The sequence below is a fragment of the Parasteatoda tepidariorum genome, chromosome 12 (assembly GCF_982258835.1).
Source record: "Parasteatoda tepidariorum strain Cologne lab strain chromosome 12, Ptep-v5.0, whole genome shotgun sequence".
NCBI lineage: Eukaryota > Metazoa > Arthropoda > Arachnida > Araneae > Theridiidae > Parasteatoda > Parasteatoda tepidariorum.
In genome coordinates, this window is record NC_141766.1 from 10259799 (window position 1) to 10280043 (window position 20245).

At 28.6% G+C, this 20245-nt stretch overlaps 1 protein-coding gene across 5 annotated transcripts in view; it reads left to right on the forward strand.

Moving 5' to 3' along the window:
* The window catches only part of LOC107452633 (sodium/calcium exchanger 3), a 257682-nt gene that overhangs the window by 233011 nt on the left and 4426 nt on the right, over nucleotides 1-20245 (forward strand). For all 5 annotated transcript variants that reach the window (XM_016069177.4, XM_016069197.4, XM_016069183.4 and 2 more), the window contains 4 exons: nucleotides 10308-10453; nucleotides 12245-12344; nucleotides 12437-12580; nucleotides 17786-17944. In XM_016069177.4, the coding sequence (XP_015924663.2) occupies nucleotides 10308-10453; nucleotides 12245-12344; nucleotides 12437-12580; nucleotides 17786-17944 (549 nt within the window). The remainder of the gene's footprint in view (nucleotides 1-10307; nucleotides 10454-12244; nucleotides 12345-12436; nucleotides 12581-17785; nucleotides 17945-20245) is intronic.

Here is a 20245-nt window from a genome sequence, read left to right on the forward strand (position 1 = left end):
TCAAGTAACTTTTAAGAAAGTTTTATGGCTTATAGAAATCTAATAGATTTTGTTTCATTAAATAATGTGAATAAATATGCCATATAAATATTCCACTTCATATAAAAAATGCTAAAAAATGAAACTGAGCATTTTATACCAAAAATAAAAGTAACCATAAAGTTAAGCTTAAAAATTTTAATTATTTTTAAAAAATCATATTTTATTCATTTTATTGGTAAGCTACTTATTTTGAAATAAAAAGCAAATTTTTTGCCCTTATTTTAAGTTAGAGATTCTGGGGGATATGGCACCAGTAAATAAAAATTGCATTTTTTTGAATAACGAGTAAATACTTAGATCTGTATTTTATGAGAAAAAAATGTTTATTCCTTTATATTTGTCATTATATATTTGCATTTCACAGATAAATGTTAAAACTCCTTTTTTAGCATTATATTAGTTTCAGAATAAATAGAACATTAACTTAAAGTATCGTTATACTCGCTACAGAATTTTAAAATAAATTTAGAAAATATATAAAATATATAATAATTTACATTTTTAAAGTTAAAAATTGTGTCTGCGCTTTTAAATATAGCTTAGAAATCGCATGTGATATTTTACAGCTTGTATTGTAAATTTCATTGGATACATACTTTTAAAATAAGATATTTTTCGGTTTTATGTTATTTATGTTAAGAAATACCAGTGTTGTATTTTATGTTTCTTAGTCTTAAAGTTTCTGTGTGTATTTGTTTCTTTTTAAATCCTATGTACTTGTACTTTTCTTTTTCTTCTCTAATTAGTAACTGACTTTCAAAGGAAAGAGTAAAAAATTTTAATACGTAAATAATTATGATATTTCTATAATTATATAACTATGAATATAGCATTGTAACTACAAGTATATAATTATGAATTAGCGTAATGTAACTATATGCATATAATTATGAATTACTGCATTGTAAGTATATTCTACAAGTATATAATTAAGAATTACTGTATTGTAAGTATATTCCACAAGTATATAATTATGAATTACTGTATTGTAAGTATATTCTACAAGTATATAATTATGAATTACTGTGATGTAAGTATATTCTACAAGTATATAATTCTGATTTAAAGTATGCTTGAATTTAAAATCATATCTTATCACATGGGTAATTCCGTTTTGAAAATAATATTATGTTAAATATATCATAAGTTACAGAAATCAATTACTATAAAGAATTTAATATGTAAATAAGATCAAAGACGCAAAGTAGTAATTTGACACGCACTTTACTAATGAAAACAAATTAATAAAATGTTTGTTTCAAATATAGTGGTTCTCAATAGCCATGCAATAAAGAAACGGTAAACCACGCTGGGCAAAGTTAGAAATTTCATTCCAAAATTATGGTACAGTAACCGGCAGCAGTCTGCCCATCCAATTAATGGAATATGAAAAAAGCTTACGGTAAAGAACCATTTTTAACCATTTACAACTAGCATGGTTTCAAAACCATAATCTGTGATATGGTTTAATAATGGCATAATCTGTGATATAATTACCATAAGATGTTCGTTATATAATGGGCATTAGAGAGTGCAGGACACGAATTAGGAAACGCAGGACGCTGAAAGCTTTTCATATTTGTAATGGAATAGAGAAAATATTATGGTGTCAAGGTTAGGACTCGAACCCCAATTTTGTCGGTACTGAGACTGACAGATTACCCCTCTTAGGCTATAATATTTACGCAACTGCAAGGAACTAAATAGTTTTATTAGGTAGGCTTAGTTGGGGCGATGAAATTCTGGTTTTTTAACAGTTTTTAAAAGAAAGTTGTTAATAAACGGCTGTTCTCACAGTTAACAGTTTGAATGTCATCTTATTTATAGTTTTTTTACTGTTTTTCTTGAATATCGCAAAATAGAATTAAATTAATTGTTATTCAACCATTTTTCCAGAGAAAGTTCTAACCGTGTTTACAAAAATAAAACAAGGATAAAACATTAAAAATTTAAAACAAATTAAAAAATAAAACAAATTTTATTCCCTTAAGTGCGTAATAAACATACCATGCGATTTATTTTTGAAGTTTAAAAATAAATATATCTGATAATAATTACTGCAATGTTTACTTTTTAATAAATGAATTTAATATTTATTTTGAAATAAAAAAGAATTGTTTCTTTCCCAGGAAGAAAAATACGTATTTATGCAATTTTGATTCTTTAAACTAATATGCATAAGACAGTTTTACTTAGTTTTCCTGTTACAAAATGTGATAAAAATTAAAATTTTATTTCTGAATGAAAGAAGTTATGAAATTTTGTTAAAATGTCTCTCGTAGAATTTTAAACTATTATTAATATAATTACTTCTTCTGTAAACATCATACAATACCATGCGACTTGAAATTATAAATATTTAGAAAACAGCGTTCGACGTTTAGAAAATCAAAAAAATTCACTGGTTTTTACTTTCAGTTCAAATAAATGGATGCATTTTAATCCTCAAAAACACTCTTCTTTTTTAATCTTCAACCTCGTAATCTAAAAAAAAATTTTAAAGCATCCAGATTTTTAAATCCAATCGAAATACAAAATATTTATTAAGATCTTTAAAGAAATTTATTTGTATTGAATGTTTTTATAACTTTGAAATTTTTCTTTTTTATTCTTTTATAAAAATTTTCGTTTATAAAAATTCTCAATGACAAAAGATTTAATCTCTGTGATTCTATTCAGCAGTTCCTGATAATTTTATGATTTTTTTTAAAAACGTTTCAAGCCAATTGAAAGTGATTAGTTTTTTTCTCCTCACATATTTTTAATGAACAATTTTTTAGAATAACAATTGTTTTTAGAATTTTTTATGTTAATTATTTATTTGAAATCAAAACTGGCTATTAATTATAAAGCTTGTTTTGTGTGATCTGTTTACTTTACTTGTTGGTAGAACATAATTTTATTACTTAAGTCTTAAGTTAGTTAATTTCTCAGTGTTCTGTTTTTTTATCTTTTACGTTTATATTGAGTTTTTTTCATTAAAAATTAAAGAAAATTCTATTAATGATAAAAATTTTATGGTGTGATCTGTGTCGTGTAGTTTTTGTTACCACATAGCAATCTTACGAATTGTCCCTTTAACTTCTTTGATGCTTTAGAAGTGCTTTATTTTTCTATTGCTTTTTAAGTTTTTTTTAAATCTTTTTCAGTAAATACAATCCCTTTCAAGAATAAAAAATAAAAAGTACTCATTTTAGGAGTCACAAATTATTATTTAAGCGAGGGACAAAACCAAAAACGTTATCGAAACCTTATAAATCCCTATTAAGGAGTGCAGGTGTTCAAAATATCAAAACCTGTTTGATTTATGAAGTATAGAAGTTATTTTTAAAAGCACCTTCAAGTTTCAACCAGTTGACAAACAGGTTTTGATAATTGTACTAAGACCAACATCCTGAACTGCGCTTTGTAAAATTTCGACTTCTCTGACTTATATATAGTATGTCTACGGTAGAAACTCCCCCACATACAAAGCCTGCGACCACCTGCTGCCTTGGAAACAAGAATAACGCATTTCAAGAAGGGAAGCTTCTCTTCACTCTAGGGTTAACTCAATAGACCGAAGAAAAAGATTACCTTTCTCTTGCCGACCTAAGCCAAAACTTGCCCTAAACAATGACCCCACACCCAAACCATAGATAGTCATACCTCGTCACCATAGTCACCGCCACTGGTTCAAACAAATGGCTAAGGAAGTTCTTACTTTAGACAAACTGTAAATACTTACAACCTCCCAATGCGTGTGCTTCGTTGTCTCTATTTTTGCGAAGGATTCAAGAAATGCTTATAAGAGGAGGTAATTACGAAGCATCCGTCATATCAACTTGTATATAATTGATATTATATGGAAACGATTGATATTCTATGCTATTTTGAAAATAAGTTGTCCTAAGTTATTGAAATGATTTACAATAATGCTCAAATGAATTGTGAATTATAAATGCCAAATGAAAAGCAGAGTAATGAGAAATATTATAATACTAGTTGAGCAGGACTAGATTTATGACTTAAAGCATTAACTGCATTTTTATTTCTGAGAAAAGGCAGTTAAATGTTGATTCATTAAATACCAGTTATGTTTATAAGTTTCATGAAGAAATTCTAAGTTATGGTCTCTTAAAGTAAGTGAGAAAACTGTATTTTATTAAGAAAAAAACAGGAATCGGAACTTAAATTTACTTTAATAGGTATTTTACAACGGCTCATTATTCTATGTATGAATAATCCCAAGAAACTTATACAGAAAAATATATTTGCAAATGAAAACTCTTCCAAATTAAAGCAAAAAAGTCGGCAAAATTTGTTTGCTTCAAATAATAAATATTATTCAAAAAATTCTACAGAATATTTTGGTTAATTATTGCCGGAAATGTTTTGGTTAAGAAATCATCCCTGTAATGTATATCTTTGTGTGCACTTGTATTTTTCTAGTTTCAATTGATTTGGTTACTGCATTAATAAATTTATAAGAAACGAATAATTTCTATTTCATAATGAATAATTTAGTTAATTGATTATACATAAATAGATTAATGGATGAATAGTTTTTAAATTTTTCTTTCAAATAATAATCTGAAGATAAACATTTCTCATTATCAACTAAGAAAATTCCCTAAGCGTTAGGTACTAATTGAGTTGAATTTTTATGTCGAAGGAAATTTTGAAATTAAAATGTGAATTTTTGTCTACTTCTCCTTTGCTTATAGAAACATCTTTTAAATTAAGTTATGTTTTAAGAAATGAAATTAGCGAGTTTTCACTAAGCAAAAGATCAAAAGAAATTTGATAGCATCAATAAGATATTATTTATTACAAGTAAACAAAATAGCGATATTAATTATCTCATTTAATAGAACCATAGGCAATTTTTATTTTCTATCCATTAAAAAGTGGTTTTTTATGTAATTAATAAACAGAACGATATTTATAACTTTATTCATATTTAATTTCAAGTAAAATTTATTAAAAAAAAACTATATACTAACGTAATTTTTTCTCATTTTTTATGTTCTAAAATATGAGTATTTTCAAGTTTTTTGTCAATAAAATATGTTATAAAAAGTCAATATTTGTCTTAAAAACTATTTTTCAATAGTTTTTAAGTAAACACTAAAAATATGAACCTTACTAAAGCCTCCTTAATGAAAAATATATTAAACTTAAAGAAACTTTATATGTCTAACACTGCTTTTCGCTTGTCAACTGAAAGATATTGGAAACATATTTAAGATAAAAATTGTAGTTTTAAAATTTTATATCCATTCAAAAATATTTAAAAAAACTTGTATATTGCTTCCTAGTACTAAAATCTGTTTTAATAAACAAAAAAATCTTGATGTGCTCACTTTTCTGTAAACGTACAAAAGAAATGTTTTTTATTAAATTTGAAACCTTTTCAGACAATATAGAATCCTCTCAACACCAAAATAAGAGCAGAAATACAAATCGAGATTATACGCTGTTTCATTCTAAAATAACGTTAAAATATCCGACCACAGTCTAAAACTGTAAAGTTTACGGTTATAGTTACTGCAAAGTTTATGGTAACTAACTGTAAAGTTTGCGGTTAGGAAAAATTCTTCAATTGTGTGCGTTTGAAATCGCATACAACTGGCATTATTAACCCTTTCGCGCCGACTGTCACAAATACGTGACAGCAAAAAACCGTATCAATCAGGGTAAGAAGATAAAACTGGTAATCAAAGTATTTCTTTAGCAGTTTATTTGTGGGCGGAGTTATAATTTTTTGATTTATTTAATTCACCATTACTTTGTTCAAAATAAAACTATTTAGTTATACTTTGAATTAACATTGATTATATATATGATTAAACTAACAATAATTAAAACAAAAGCAAAGTAAGTCTGTCAAATTAGTAATGACTACATTTAAGTTACCGTTTTTTATTTAATTGCAACTTGATTCTGATTTTGTACGAATGCTTTTCTGAATCACCCGTCCCCAAGGGGTTAAAAAACCGCGTATGCAAAATTGTACGGTTTTGTAACTACTTATAACTAGCATAGCTTCAAAATCATAAAAATTAAATTTAACTGGACAGTGGAGTTAGATTAAGTTAGGCTTTTTAAGTAATGGACATGTAGTTTAATTAGTTTTTTGAGCGTTGCATTGCACCGAGAGTTCATCTAGCGTTGCAATTTACCGCTTTTATGTGTTATGCACCCCTGTGGTGCTGCTATCTATTCATGATAGAGAGTTCCGTATTCCTATACTCCAGGATCACCAATTGAGGATTCTAGTGGGCTAAAATGCTCATGTAGTGAAGGGAATATTGTGATATCACTGCAGGAATTCGGAACCCCTGCTAAATCAGTCATGAGATTAAAAGATTAGACCTCTCAGATAAACTATGTATCCAGCTGCAAGGAACTAAGTGGCTTTACAAGTTGTATCGTTGCTGGTGTGGATAAGATTCTGGCTGTTTTCTTCGCAATGATAGAGGAAAATACTGAATAAATGACTTTTTTTACAGTAAACAATTTGAACACCATCATTTTACGGTTATTTGACTGTGTGACCTGAAAATAGCAAAATTACAATTTAATAAATTGTCATATAACCATCTTTTCACAGTGGAATTCCTAGTAATGTGCAGTGCAATAAAAGGTAAATGTGTAGTGCAACTTATCAGGAATGTTGAATCATTCAACGATGCAAATTTTGCGTAGATTTACTGGTTTCAACAGATTAATGCGTTAAAGTGTTGAAACTGTAATTTTAACTATAATCAAATAGTTATAAAACAAAAGCTGTAAATAGCACTCCCTTTTTTGAACTGATGTCACTTTTTATAATAGATATGAACTAACAATGTTTACTCTTTATAACATTTTTCAAAAATCTAATAAATAATTGCATTTTTAAATTAAAACTAACTAAAACTCTAAATTGACTGTTGAAAATATAATAATTAATATTTCCCAATTTTATGAACTATTTTACAACCTTTAAAAACCTAAAAAGGAGATAGAAATTCGTTAATAAATTGAGGAAAATATTGAAATACGAAGACAAATTGTCAATCAATAAAAATAAAAAAAGAGACAATACAAGAGAAAGAAATTTGGGGAACTTTTTTTTACTTAAAAAAAGGAAATCCATGTGTGATTATCGAACTATTTTTAACTCTATAAGAATATTAAAAAAAAATAATTCACTTACCTTTTTACTTATAAGATATTTTTAGAAAAGTAATAATAGTTGGTTCAACACTTTTTTTAAAACTTCAGAAGTAAAATCGATTTTGATTTTTTTTCCTGTCGCGAGTGCAGTCATCATTCTTCTCTATCGCCTTCAGCAATGTCAATACTTGAGATAGTTCCATACGAAGTTTCAAAAGAGTTTTTTTTTCGGAGAATAAGTGGCTATCACATTCTTTATATATAGGTTCTTTAAAATTGAACTGCATTATTGAAATATAAATAAGCCCTATTGCTTACACGAGCTTAAATTGCTAATTAAAGAACAGAGTATTGCAATTATACTCCAGAATGTTTTTCTGCCAGAAGTTCCTCTCCGGAGATTATACCATGAATTTGTCTTTTCTTAAAAAATTCTATGACATTTTGATGAAGTTGAAACTAGCTCACCAATAACATGCATTAACCCGGGTTTTAGATTTAGAATTGATTGAGGATTACTTTCATAAGCTATGCGTTTAACGTATTTCTGAAAGAAGTTTAGTGGTGTCAGACCACGTGATCTTAGGTGGGTCAGAGCATTATCTTGCACTTTCAGAAAAAAGTCTCACTTTTGACGATTCAGCAGTATCTTGATGAAACACGACCTCTCAAATAAGTGCCAAAAATGCTTCCTTAAACTCGAAACCTCATCGCAGTGCATTGTGGGAGATAACTCACTAGAATGAAAACTAGACGATTGAAACTAGAATGACAAAAAAAAAAAAAAAAAAAAAAAAACACCGGCCTGTATGGTGGTCAAGAAGCAGACCTTATACCAGGAAATTCCAGGGTTCAAATCCCGCTTTTATCTGTCCTTCTGTTGTTGGGGGGACGGTGATCCACCTACATATTGCCAACGAAGAAGTGATCAGCAATAGCAGTGATCAGCAATAGAAGTGATCAGCAAGTGATCAACGTCACTTTGACTAGACGTTCCTCGGAACATATACTATGAAACAGTTTCGTCAAAAACAAAGACATTTTCGTGAAATTCGAGTTTACATTTTTTTTCGCAATATGCTGGGACCACATAGCTAAAAACTTTAAACCAACATGATCTGGCCTGCAAAGTTTGTTATCAATACTCTATAGTTTAATAATTGTTACAATTGCTTTGTAGGTTATCATTAGTTAGTGTTGTTCTATATGTTATAATTGCTAAATAGGTTCTTTTTCATAGACACTATTACCAGCATACACTGTTAGATATTTCTCGGAAAAATGGTTAAATAGAATTTTGTTATTTTAGCATATTCAACCGTAACAGTCAAATAATCATTAAAAATATGATATTCAAGCTGTTAACTGTGATAAAAATCATTTAACAACTCCTTTCACCTAATACTGTTAAAAAACCTGAATTTTATCGCACCAACTAGACCCACCTAATCAAGCAAGTTAGTTCTGCATAGATGGGGGCATATTTTAACCTAGAATGGCTAATTTGTCGATTTCATAATCGACATAACGGAGGTTCGAGTCCTAGCGATGACGCCACACTAATTCCTTCATTCCCTTCAACACGTCATGAGTTTGAAGTGTCCTGCACTACTCAATTGGTGACCTTAAACTATTGGAAAATGATACTCTCTTTCACACAAAAATCTGGTATTTCCCATCGCTTACGACAGATGGCGCCACCAAATAAACAAAGTAAGCCACATTCTACGGTTCATTTGACAAACCACAATCTAATTTCAATGCCCATTGCCTAACGAAGAGCCTACTATAACCTAACTCTAAAGTTTAGTTAAATTTCATATTTATGGTTTAGAAACCATGCTAGTTGTAATCAGTTTAAAAACCGCAAAGGTAAAAAATGTTCCTAACCATGAACTTCACGGTTGTTTGGATCGATAGAATGTTGCCGGTTATTTTACAGAAATTTTAGAATGAAAATTGTATGGTATATCTCGCTAGGTAGAGTATATTTTATTTACCCTAACCATATAATTTTACATAAGATATTAACTAAAACAGGAATTATTTGTCAGAAGGTGTAAGAAATAACTCTAAAAGCTGACTAAACAAAATCGTTTTTTTATTTACTTGGAATTTTTTCAGTTTCTATATTTCAGTTGCAAATTATAATGCTAACTTTAGGTGTAAGGTATGAATTATTCTAATATAAATTATAGATTAATGTAAAGGCAGAGAAATATTTTAATTTGTTTTATTATTTATCGATTTCTAAAACATTTCAGATTATATAAAAAAAAGGCCATGATATTAATTAAAATGGGAATTATCTGTTAGTAGGTTACATAGAATAATTTTAAGGTTGTTTTTCAATGGCATGAAATGATATTTCTTTGCAAATAATGTACTGTTTTCATAACTGTTGTTGGTTTGTAACAGTCACGCATGACTGTTAGATCAAGTTTAGCCTATCTTTAGCTAACGCTCACATGCTGATTCTGAAAATGTCGCAAAACGGAGAAAAGCTATAGTTTTGAGAAAACGGTTGTGGTCTAATTTTTAAATATTTAAAACTTACCCCAATGCTGCATTATCTAGGTTCGTAAAAAGTTGCAAAAAAATAAGAATAAGGCATTAAATTTGGTAATTTTGATTTTGACGGGAAAAGTTCGCCAAGTTGAAGAAATGTCGCCAAGTTGGCTATTTTGCAAGAAAAATGTTTATTAAGTTTAAAGTATTATACGTTATTTGTCGGTTCTAAAGCTCAGATGATTCTTCGCTGCAAGACTGCATATGTAACTTAAAATTGTAGCTCCGCTTCAAGTGTAAAGCACTTTAATAGTGGGATGTTTTTTTATTATTATTTTCTTTAGCGAAAGTGCTTTAAAGAGCCATATTTACTATCTAATTGCACAAACTCAACACGAAACTTTTTATTTCAATTAAGTTAAATGTTCAAGTTTATTTCCAGTTTAATTAAGTTTTATTTCAATTAATTTAAACTTTTTATTAAATTAAGTTAAACAATACTAATTTTAGTTAAATGTAAGATATCAACTAGTCTAATTTCAGATTGAAATTAGTATGAAGCAAGTAATACTTTTATTGGTTTTATTTCTTATCAATTTCTAAACCTTTTTCAGATTATGTGAGAGAAAGAAGTGGTCAAGACATAAATGAAAATAGGGATGATCTTTCAGAAGATGAGAAAATTGCATTACTTGGCAAACCTAGACTAGGTGAAACGTATAAAGTTCAAGTTCGTATTAAAGAAAGCAGAGAATTCAAGGTATTATAAAACTCAAGTTAATACTTAAAGCTTTTAAGTTGTATGCCATCATATAAAAAAAAACTTTATTCTCTTATCTTTCATAAATTTAAAAATAATTTTTATAATATTTCTTAATTTCTTAATATACAGTTCTAAGTGTGAAAAAAGAATTTTAGTACATTTTGTAGCTTACTACAATTTCTAAATAAAAAATCCGAAGTGTGTTATATTTTGTGACCGTTTTTTCCCTCAATTCCAACATATTACATATATATATGTCACGGCGAAGGACCAAAATCGGTGGTTGTTGACTTTCACCGGTGAATGTCGACAAACACCAAATACGTCGGTGAAAGATCGAATATTTCATTACATTCTTGTACATTCGGACCCTCACCGGTGTATGTCGACAATCACAGATATGCTTTGGTGAATGTCCGAAATATTTATTACATTCGATTTGATATGAATTTATTCGTGGATATAATTACATTTATTCGATATTTTAACCATACAGTGATGTTTTTTAAGGTTAAGTGCCACTGCCCGGTATACATTTGTCCGGTATACCCTACACTGATGTTTTTTTAAGGTTAAGTGCCACTGCCCGGTATACCCTACACTGATGTTTTTTTAAGGTTAAGTGCCACTACCCGGTATACATTTGCCCGGTATACCCTACACTGATGTTTTTTTAAGGTCAAGTGCCATTGTCCGGTATATATTTGCCCGATACTCCAAACACTGATGTTTCTTCTAATCTATTGTCAGTAAGTATTAAAATATAGAATAAATGAAAATATATAAAATAAATATAATAATATTAACGAAAAAAACTAATAACGAAATTGGATGCTTAAATTTAACTAACCGAATAAAAATGCGAATTACGTAAACGAAAAAGAATGTCAATTTTCATAAAAATGACCTAATATGTTGGAATAGTACTATTGAGAAGAAAAAAAAGATCAGAAAGAAAATCAGTGGCTATCAGATTTCCACATGAAAATTAATCTCGAAATATAAATTTTATATAACAAGAAACCAATGTAGTAACAAACGCAACATGAGTAGTAATATTTACTAAAATATATGGTAAAAATTTATTTGTATTTTTTAAATGTTAGACAGCTATAGGACACTATTTTTTTTATTTAAATTGTGACAGCAATTGAACTTTATAAAAGCACTATTTCTGAATTTCCATTAAACAATAAAAAACTATTTTTACAGTTCAATATGCATTAATTTATAAGTAATACGCTTAATATATATATAATAAAGGCACAAAAAAAAGGGTGTTTTCCTTTTGTCTGTAAAGGGCTTCTCTTTTTTAAAATAAAAATAAACTTTCATGGTTTCTAAGGTTACATACCGAATGCAGCCATGCTTGAATTTGTTTAATGTTTTTTTTTAACAAAGTAATGTCATTTTTCTACCTTTTACAGTAGTATTTCCCAGAAATATCTTATTGTCTTGGAAACGATAGTATTTTTCAGCAAGAAAACAATAATACTCATCTTGAACATTTTTTTTAAAAAAATAGATCAAGTTTTTAATGTATTAAGGGGACTGGAAAGTAATGTCGTCTCAGTTCATTTGATATTTCTATCAAGATTTTATTCTTAATCATTAATGTATTCACCCTCGTTAGCAATAACCTTTCAATGTCGGATCTAAAATGAATCGAAATGGATCGAAAAAATAAATTGGTTTTTTAAGAATAAAGAATATTTAATGAGTCGAAACGACATTACTTTCCGGTCCCCCTACTACCTACTGCAAATCATTTCTATTATTATTTTCCAGAACACTGTTGACAAACTATTCCAAAAAGCAAACGTATCCTTATCGATTGGCACATCCTCATGGAAAGAGCAGTTCATCGAAGCCATTACAGTAAGCGCAGGTATTGAACCACAAAGTACATTTTTCAAGATATGGTAAATGAGTTTTTTTTTTCAAAAATTAATTGCAAAAAAAATTAATTTATGTTCAAAGGGGATGACGATGATGATGATGATGAAGAGGAAGAAGGAGAAGAAAGGGTCGAGAAGGAACCGAAACTACCAACGTGCTCTGACTACGTCATGCATTTCATAACCCTCTTCTGGAAATTGATCTTCGCTTTCATTCCACCAGCCGGTAAGTGGAGAATTTTCAAAAATTAAAAAAAAAATTCTAATAAAATACATAAAGAAACGAAAATGTTGCATTTTAAGCCAATATGTTAAGAAAGACTCTTTTCATGTATCCAGCTATTCAAGGGTAAAAAGATGTTTAAGAAAAAAATTTAAAGTAAGAATGCTAAACTAAGAAATTCGCGACATATTTAAAGAATTAAAAATGAACATAAATAAAAATGAAATTCTTTTTAGAAAATTAAGCTAGTAATTAATTTTTCATGTCCCTTTTTCTGGTTTTATATTTTATTTAAGATACAGAAAAAAAGTGATTTTATCTTAAATCTGTATTCTTAAAAGCATTGGTCATATTTCTAATCAATAAATACTTAAATTTTATTTTTAGATATATGCTGCTTTAAAGGTATTCCAAAAGCAGAGAGATATCTTCAACAACAATGTAAAACAATTTAAATTATGAGAAACTTTATTTGTTTAACTTATTGTTCAGTTTATGTTTGACTTCTCAGAAAGTTAACATTGATTAAAAATTAGAATTCTCTGTCCTTTTTCTATTTTCCCCTTTTAAATATAACTATTTTTTTATCCTTATAATTTTTTATGAACATAATTTTTATTTTTTTTAAATTAAAAAATGTCATACTATTCAGTAAGCCTAAATGATTGTCTAAAACCATCCACATTTTCTTATACCAAAAATATATGACTGGATTTATCAACCCTTTACTCGCCCCGGCTGTCATGAATACGTGCAAGCGAAAAATTTTATCAATCATGATAAAAAGATAAAACTGATAGCTAAACTCTTCAGAAGTTTATTTGTGGGCGGGGTTATAATAGTTTGATTTATTAAATTCACCACTACTTTGTTCGAAACTAAAATTATATCTTTACACTTTGAGCTAATAATAATGGGATTAGATTAATAATAATTAATATAAAAGCAAAACAATTCCGTCAAATTAGCAATGCCCATATTTAATGTACCATTTTTTTATTTTTTTCTCATCTTGATATTGCAAAAATACTTTTATGAATCACCCATCCCTAAGGGGTAAAAATATTGCACTAAACTACAGATTGACATCCATAATCCCTAACCATCCCTTCACTTTTTGAACGATTGTAACAAGAGTGATGTCTAGGTATAATAAAGTGGCTGTACGGAACAATATCAATTTATTTACTGATCCACCTGGCAGGAATAAGCATTCTTAATTGGAAAACAGCACGCGATTTGGAGAAAAAGTAAATTACGAGGTTGTAGAATTTCATCAATTTTGTACAAACAGACACTTTGTGGATATTAGTGCTAAGAAAAAAAAACACAGATTCGTAACCGTAATTCATCCTTCGGAATTTCCAACATTGACACTTGAACGATTTTTTTCAACAAAAAATACTAACCAACCAGCTTACACAAGATTCCTTTACTTTCAAATTTTTCTAAAGATTTACACATTGATAGAGGATGCATTATTTTTTAAGACAGTTCAATCATGTCACAGTTTAGGAAATTCCAAAACAAAGGCTAATTTTTAGCGTTACTTACTTAGCCTCACTGTCCACAGAGTGCATAATCTTAATCAAATCAAAAAATATCTACACCTATAAAATTCCTTTTTACTCACATCTTGAGCTGTTTTAGAGATATAAACGCTAATTAGACAGTTTTCCTCCAGCTTGCACTGTAAGCGATCTCATTTTGTAGCGCATAGCCTTTACTTCACCTATATATCATTTTACTAACTTTAGCAACAGCTGCTCAAAATTTAAAAAGATTGTCGGTAGTAGCGAACTTAAATGGTCACTCTGTACGTTCTTACTGAAAAAGTAACACTGTTACAATATATTCTAAAAAGTATTTTGTTCTATTTTTTTTCTGGCATAATTTGTACAATTAACACCATTTTCTAATAACATGTAATAAAATTTTGCATGAATTACAAGACAGAACACATGGGATGGTGAACGGCTGTAAGGGATGTTTGAAATTAGGCCATCGAAAAAAAATTTTTTTACATCTCAAGGCTATAACGAACACCCCAATAAATTGAAATTGATCGAAATAGAGCCGTGGCGGTTCAGAGGATAGAGCACTCTGTCAGGCTAACCATGGGAGGTTTTAGTGGTTTTCTTCTCCATGTAGCACAAATGCGGGTTAGTTCCATCAAAAAATCCTGAGCGAAAGCAAATTTCTTGCAATAATTGATTTCAGAGCTCCCTTGTCTTCTGAACTGGGTTCAAAATTGCAAGGCTACAGAGTTGAACATTTGTAGTCGTCAACTCAAAATTGGGTTGGCTGTTCAGCTATCGTTATAAAATAGAATTGATCGAAATATTGAATTTGATTTTGTAGTGTCCGAAAAATACTATTCAATATTTCCTCTTACTTGAATATATCCTCTTCATCCTCGTTTAAAAAAAAAACTAAATTTCATACTTTTTCGGGGGTAACATTAGATTTTTTACAGCAACTCTAGATACTACAAGGAGCAATCATATGAGCTTTTTTATAATTTTTCAATTTCGAAATGACTCACTATCTCAAACATTTAAGATTACTGCATAATTTAATCAAGCTTAACATACATAATAACATATGGTCTGTTTAAGCAAAACATAAGTGTTTTACTGCATTCAGTCACATTTTTTTCTTAAAAAAAAAAAGCATAATTTGATTTTTCTAAAAAGGTTTGAAATATATAATTAATTTATTTATAAATTCGCTACTATTTTTAATATTTGCGGCATTTAACCATCTCAGAATTTCCAAAGTTAAAGAAAAAGAAGAAAAAAAAATACATAATTTTCAACAAAAAAAAAATCTTTATTCTAATACATCTGATTCGCATAATAACTTTTAGTAATTTTAGATTACAATAATGTTTATAAATTATACTGTTAATTAGAATGTGATTTTTTTTCCAAAATTTCTTTCTTCCGTTTAAAACTAGCTTCAATTCCTTATAGTTTATTTTTCTTCTCAAATAATTAGTTTTATTGGCTTTTAGCTTAGTTATTGAAATGCTAAAATTTTATTCGACTAATTACAATTTTGCGTGAAATATTTACTTTTATATATACTACTAGTTAAACAGAAGAATCATATTCTTTCGTGCAATGAAAGAGTAAATATCTTAATTAGCGTGTTGACACTAGAGAAAAGTAACGTTATTTCTCCTTGTTGTAATACATTTTAATTAAAAATACAAAACAAAATTATAACTTATATTTACTTTAATTTAGCAAATAATAAGAATAATAACTTAATAAAAATTTATAAAAGTTAAGTTTATTTATACTTTTGATTCTTTATAACATTGTTCCTTTTCTATTTATTCATTAATTATTTTTGCAATTTTTTTTGTTTTAAAGATGTTGTATGTAGTAAAATTGACTAAAAACCAATTATTGTAATTATAAGATATTAACATTTTAAATAATATAATTAAGCTCTTAGGAAGTGGATCGAATTGTTGAAAAGAAAAAGAAATTAGTTAAGAGGATTAATTGGCTTTTATTTCTAGTTATTTATTTAGTTATAGAATAGTATTAATTAAGAAACCACTATTCAATTAACAGAAATTTGAGTTAATGAAAAATAAAATTCATTTATTGCTACTTTGGTTTCGAAATAAACCTAATGTTGAAAAAATGTTTCCATGCTCTTAACATTTTTTCGAAAAAGAAGCTGAAACAACCAGATTTGTTTATTAGATTTACAAATGCAACTTCTAAACTGCTAAGGATATTGCTAATATATTAAATTAAATGTATTAAATTTTCTTAACTATTTTAATAAAAAAAATTTTAATTTATAAAATTAAATTATCTTTAATATTAAATTTAAGATCAGTAATATAAAATAATATTAAATTCACTAACTAGTTAGATAAACAGTTTAAATATTAGTAAATATTTAAATATTAAATATTAGTAATAATTAAATATTAGCAAAATATTAGTAAATATTAGAGATTTTTCCCTCTCTTTAACCAATCAGCTTTTTTCCTCTTAAATTGATAGCAACTGCGCAATCTCCTGTCGGTCAATAACTGTTTCACGCATGCGCAGTGGGGATCTAATTAAGCTGGTAAGAGAAATGGCGTGGAAGCGTCAAAATCTTTCTTTCACGTACCAAAGCACCGGAATTAGAAGTCAACCTAATTTCTTATCTTTGACAGTGAACACTTAATATCTATGGACGTATCATGCTGGTACTGCATCCATAATAAAAAGTACTCATGTATAGTAAATGTGCATTTTATCTCATAATTTGTGATCATCTGTATATACATCATAATACCAAATAAATTTGCTACTATCTCATCAACGTATTAAACTAATCCGTTTTTTATTATAAATAAAGCGTATAATATCATGTAATCAAATGTTACTAAATTTGACACTTTACTGAAGTTCAGAAAAAATTGTACGCTAATACGAGGTCTGTTTTTTAAGTAAGCGCCATTTTGTTGCGTACACTAAAAGGTTACGCGTGAGTCGCAACGAGTGCTTATGTCGTCTGTCCTAGCATTCCTTTGGAACAAATGTGCTCAGTTATAGCTGTGTAGACAATCTGTACTGTCAGTTCTTTAAAATGTTCAAATTTAACAAATTTTGATGCGTTTTAGTGGACAAAAAACCTGTCTGCTGTAGACATTCACCGGCAAATTTGAACATTAACCGACAGATCTAAGCTTCCTACTGTAATGCTGACAGGAAATTTAGCTACTCCGTGTCAATGACTCTCACCACTGTCAGTCCCGAGCATTTTAGGACTCTTTTGGCTGGGAAGTTTTGGACCACTCCAAATACAGACCGGACCTTGCGCTAAGTGATTTAAATCTTTTCCCCGGTGTTTCAGACATCATTTTGGCTGCAATCAGTACAACGATGACGAAGAAGTGAAAACGAACATGATTTCTTGGTTATCGGAGCAGGCAACAAGATACCATGAACAGGATATTGTAAATCTAGTTGTAAGGTATGATAAGTGTTTAAGAAAACTTTACAACTATTTTGAAGAGAAAAGAGAACCGTGTGTAGAATTAAAAAATAAATTTGCTTCATGAAAATTTCCTTTCGTTTAGTTTTTATTTCTAAACAGTTCTTACTTAAATTTTAAACATAAAATGTGTTATTAGTGTTTTAAGTTGTTAAATTATGATGTTTTTACCATAACAAAAATATTTTTTTACAGATATGTTAGATGGATGGTTATGCTTTGTTGTTTCAATAATAGGAATTGGTCTTTTAACTGCAGTTATTGGAGATTTAGCGTCTCATTTTGGCTGCACAGTGGGACTTAAGGACACAGTAACTGCTGTTGCTCTGGTAGCTCTAGGAACAAGTGTTCCAGGTAAAATTTATGACCTTTAAATGATATATAAAAATGACCATTATAGCTTATACAGCACAAATGATTTCGATAGTATGAAATATGTATTAGATTTGAAAATCACAAAACGTTAAAAAAATTCAGAGTATTTTTTACTCCTTAAAGCTGAAAAATGTTTGCTTTTCTAAATCTTAGCGTTTTTATATGTTTCATTTCCGTTTCTGAAATGTCTGGTGATTATTCTCATCGTCAGAACTATAATATTAAGTTTCAAATTATTTTGAGCTAAGCATCATAGTTTATTATATATTCTGATTTTAAAAAAAATTTTAAATATTAAATTTAAAAAAAATTTTAAATATTAAATTTAAAAAATATTTTTTTAAAAATTTAATTGGAAGATAAACATGCATGGTTTTTGAAACAAATTACTTTAATACATTTGCAAACTGGAAAAAAAATTAAATGGAAGAAGTTTCTGGATAATATTTTTAAATTATAGAAATTGAAGCCTTCAGCATGCACGTACTTTGTATTGGGAGACTCGAAGTTACGGAAATTGTTTATTTGTATCTAAATAAGATTATGAAGATCACCGGGACGGGATAGCCTGGTTGGTAGGGCGTTCTGCCCATGTGCAAATGGTCTTGGGTTCAATCTCCACCGGTCTAAGACTTCCCGTGTAGTAAATGGTGACTGGTACTCGTTAAAATCAGTTAGGTCACAAAAGTCTCCAATGTTTCCATATCAAATTACACCTCTGGGGGTACTGAATCGGAGATTGATCGTTCTCTGGTTCAGGCAAAAATTACGATCTGTGGATGAATGAATGGATGTATGAACGGGCCCGCTCTATGAACTGGCTGTTACGCGTGTTTGTTTGATGTCGTATTCTTGGCCATATATGGCACAATTAAAAGAGAATAAGCGCACCATCTGCCTTAAATTCGATTGATTGCACCAAGCAGATAATGGCAAGTGGCATTAGAAACAAGAACAACAACGTGAAGATCGTCAGTAATCTTCTGCACCACTTCATCCTTCACTGCTTAGCAATTAATTTTAAGCAAACGATTAGCAAACACTATTTCTTGTATAAATATTCTTGAACTTAAAGCACTTTTGAAAATTTTGGATCAAACAATCAAAACATCCTAAACTAGCTATATACCTCGTAGCAGAAACTTTCCTGCATGGCAGAGGGCGCTGCAAATTATTCAAGGATACATCTACACATTCATCTGCACCATATCATTTTACTTTTTTATTTAAAAAAACGAATGCGGAAAAATTGCTGAGAATCGTTTTTAAAATATCTTTAAACTTGTTTCCAATAACAATTAAAACACTGATTTCAGGGGACACTAGACGTTCAGAATGAGAGAATCTTTAAAAAAAAATCATCATTTGGTTTTGATAGTTTTTAGAAGAATTCGCGATTTAATAAGTAATGTGCAACAAACCATGTTAAAATCGGAGTTTTCGTTACCGAATTATAAAATTATGAATTTTTAAAGGTCAATACATCAATGTGTAGTTCACGCTGACGAAGTTGCTTTTTCTTGTAATGGAATTTTTCAATGTTCTCACAATTTCAAAAAACTCCTAGATCACCAATTTTTATTTTATTGTCATAAAATTTTTTAACTTATTTTTGATGTCTATTCTTTAATTTTAAATGCTTTGATTAACTTAATTTAATATTTTAATAATTGAACAAACATATTGAAGTGTATTTATCGAAGACATTTTTAGTGACAAAATAAAAATTTAATGCTTAGGTACGTTATATTTTTACACAGTTACCATAACCACTTATATTTATTTCAATACCTATAAACAAGATTTTAAAGTAAGAAACTAATTTAAAAAATTATAATTCGTTCACAAGGAACTTTTTAATTATTAACAATTAAAAACCTCTCTTTTAGCTATAACTTTAAAACCAATCATTATTTTTTTTTTCTGAAATATTGTGCACAGACTTCTGTTTATGTTACCAGATTTGAAAATGAACGAATAAAAATTGCACCTTTTTGTTTTCAATGAGAGTTAGGAGAACACTGCCAAGTACAAGTAGTAAAGACTTTACCTCTGTTCCTGGATTATATACTGAAATCTATACGTATTTATTCCATTTTATTATTTCAGTATTGCAAAAAATCTAAACAACAAAGTTTTTGCGCATAAATTTTAAAGACTTTATATTTACAAATTTTGTTGCATGCATAATTAATAGAATAAGTTGAATTTTTATAATAGCTTTGCTTGAATGCATTGAGGTCGCAGGCGAATTTGGGTTAAGATAATGCTGCAGATTCA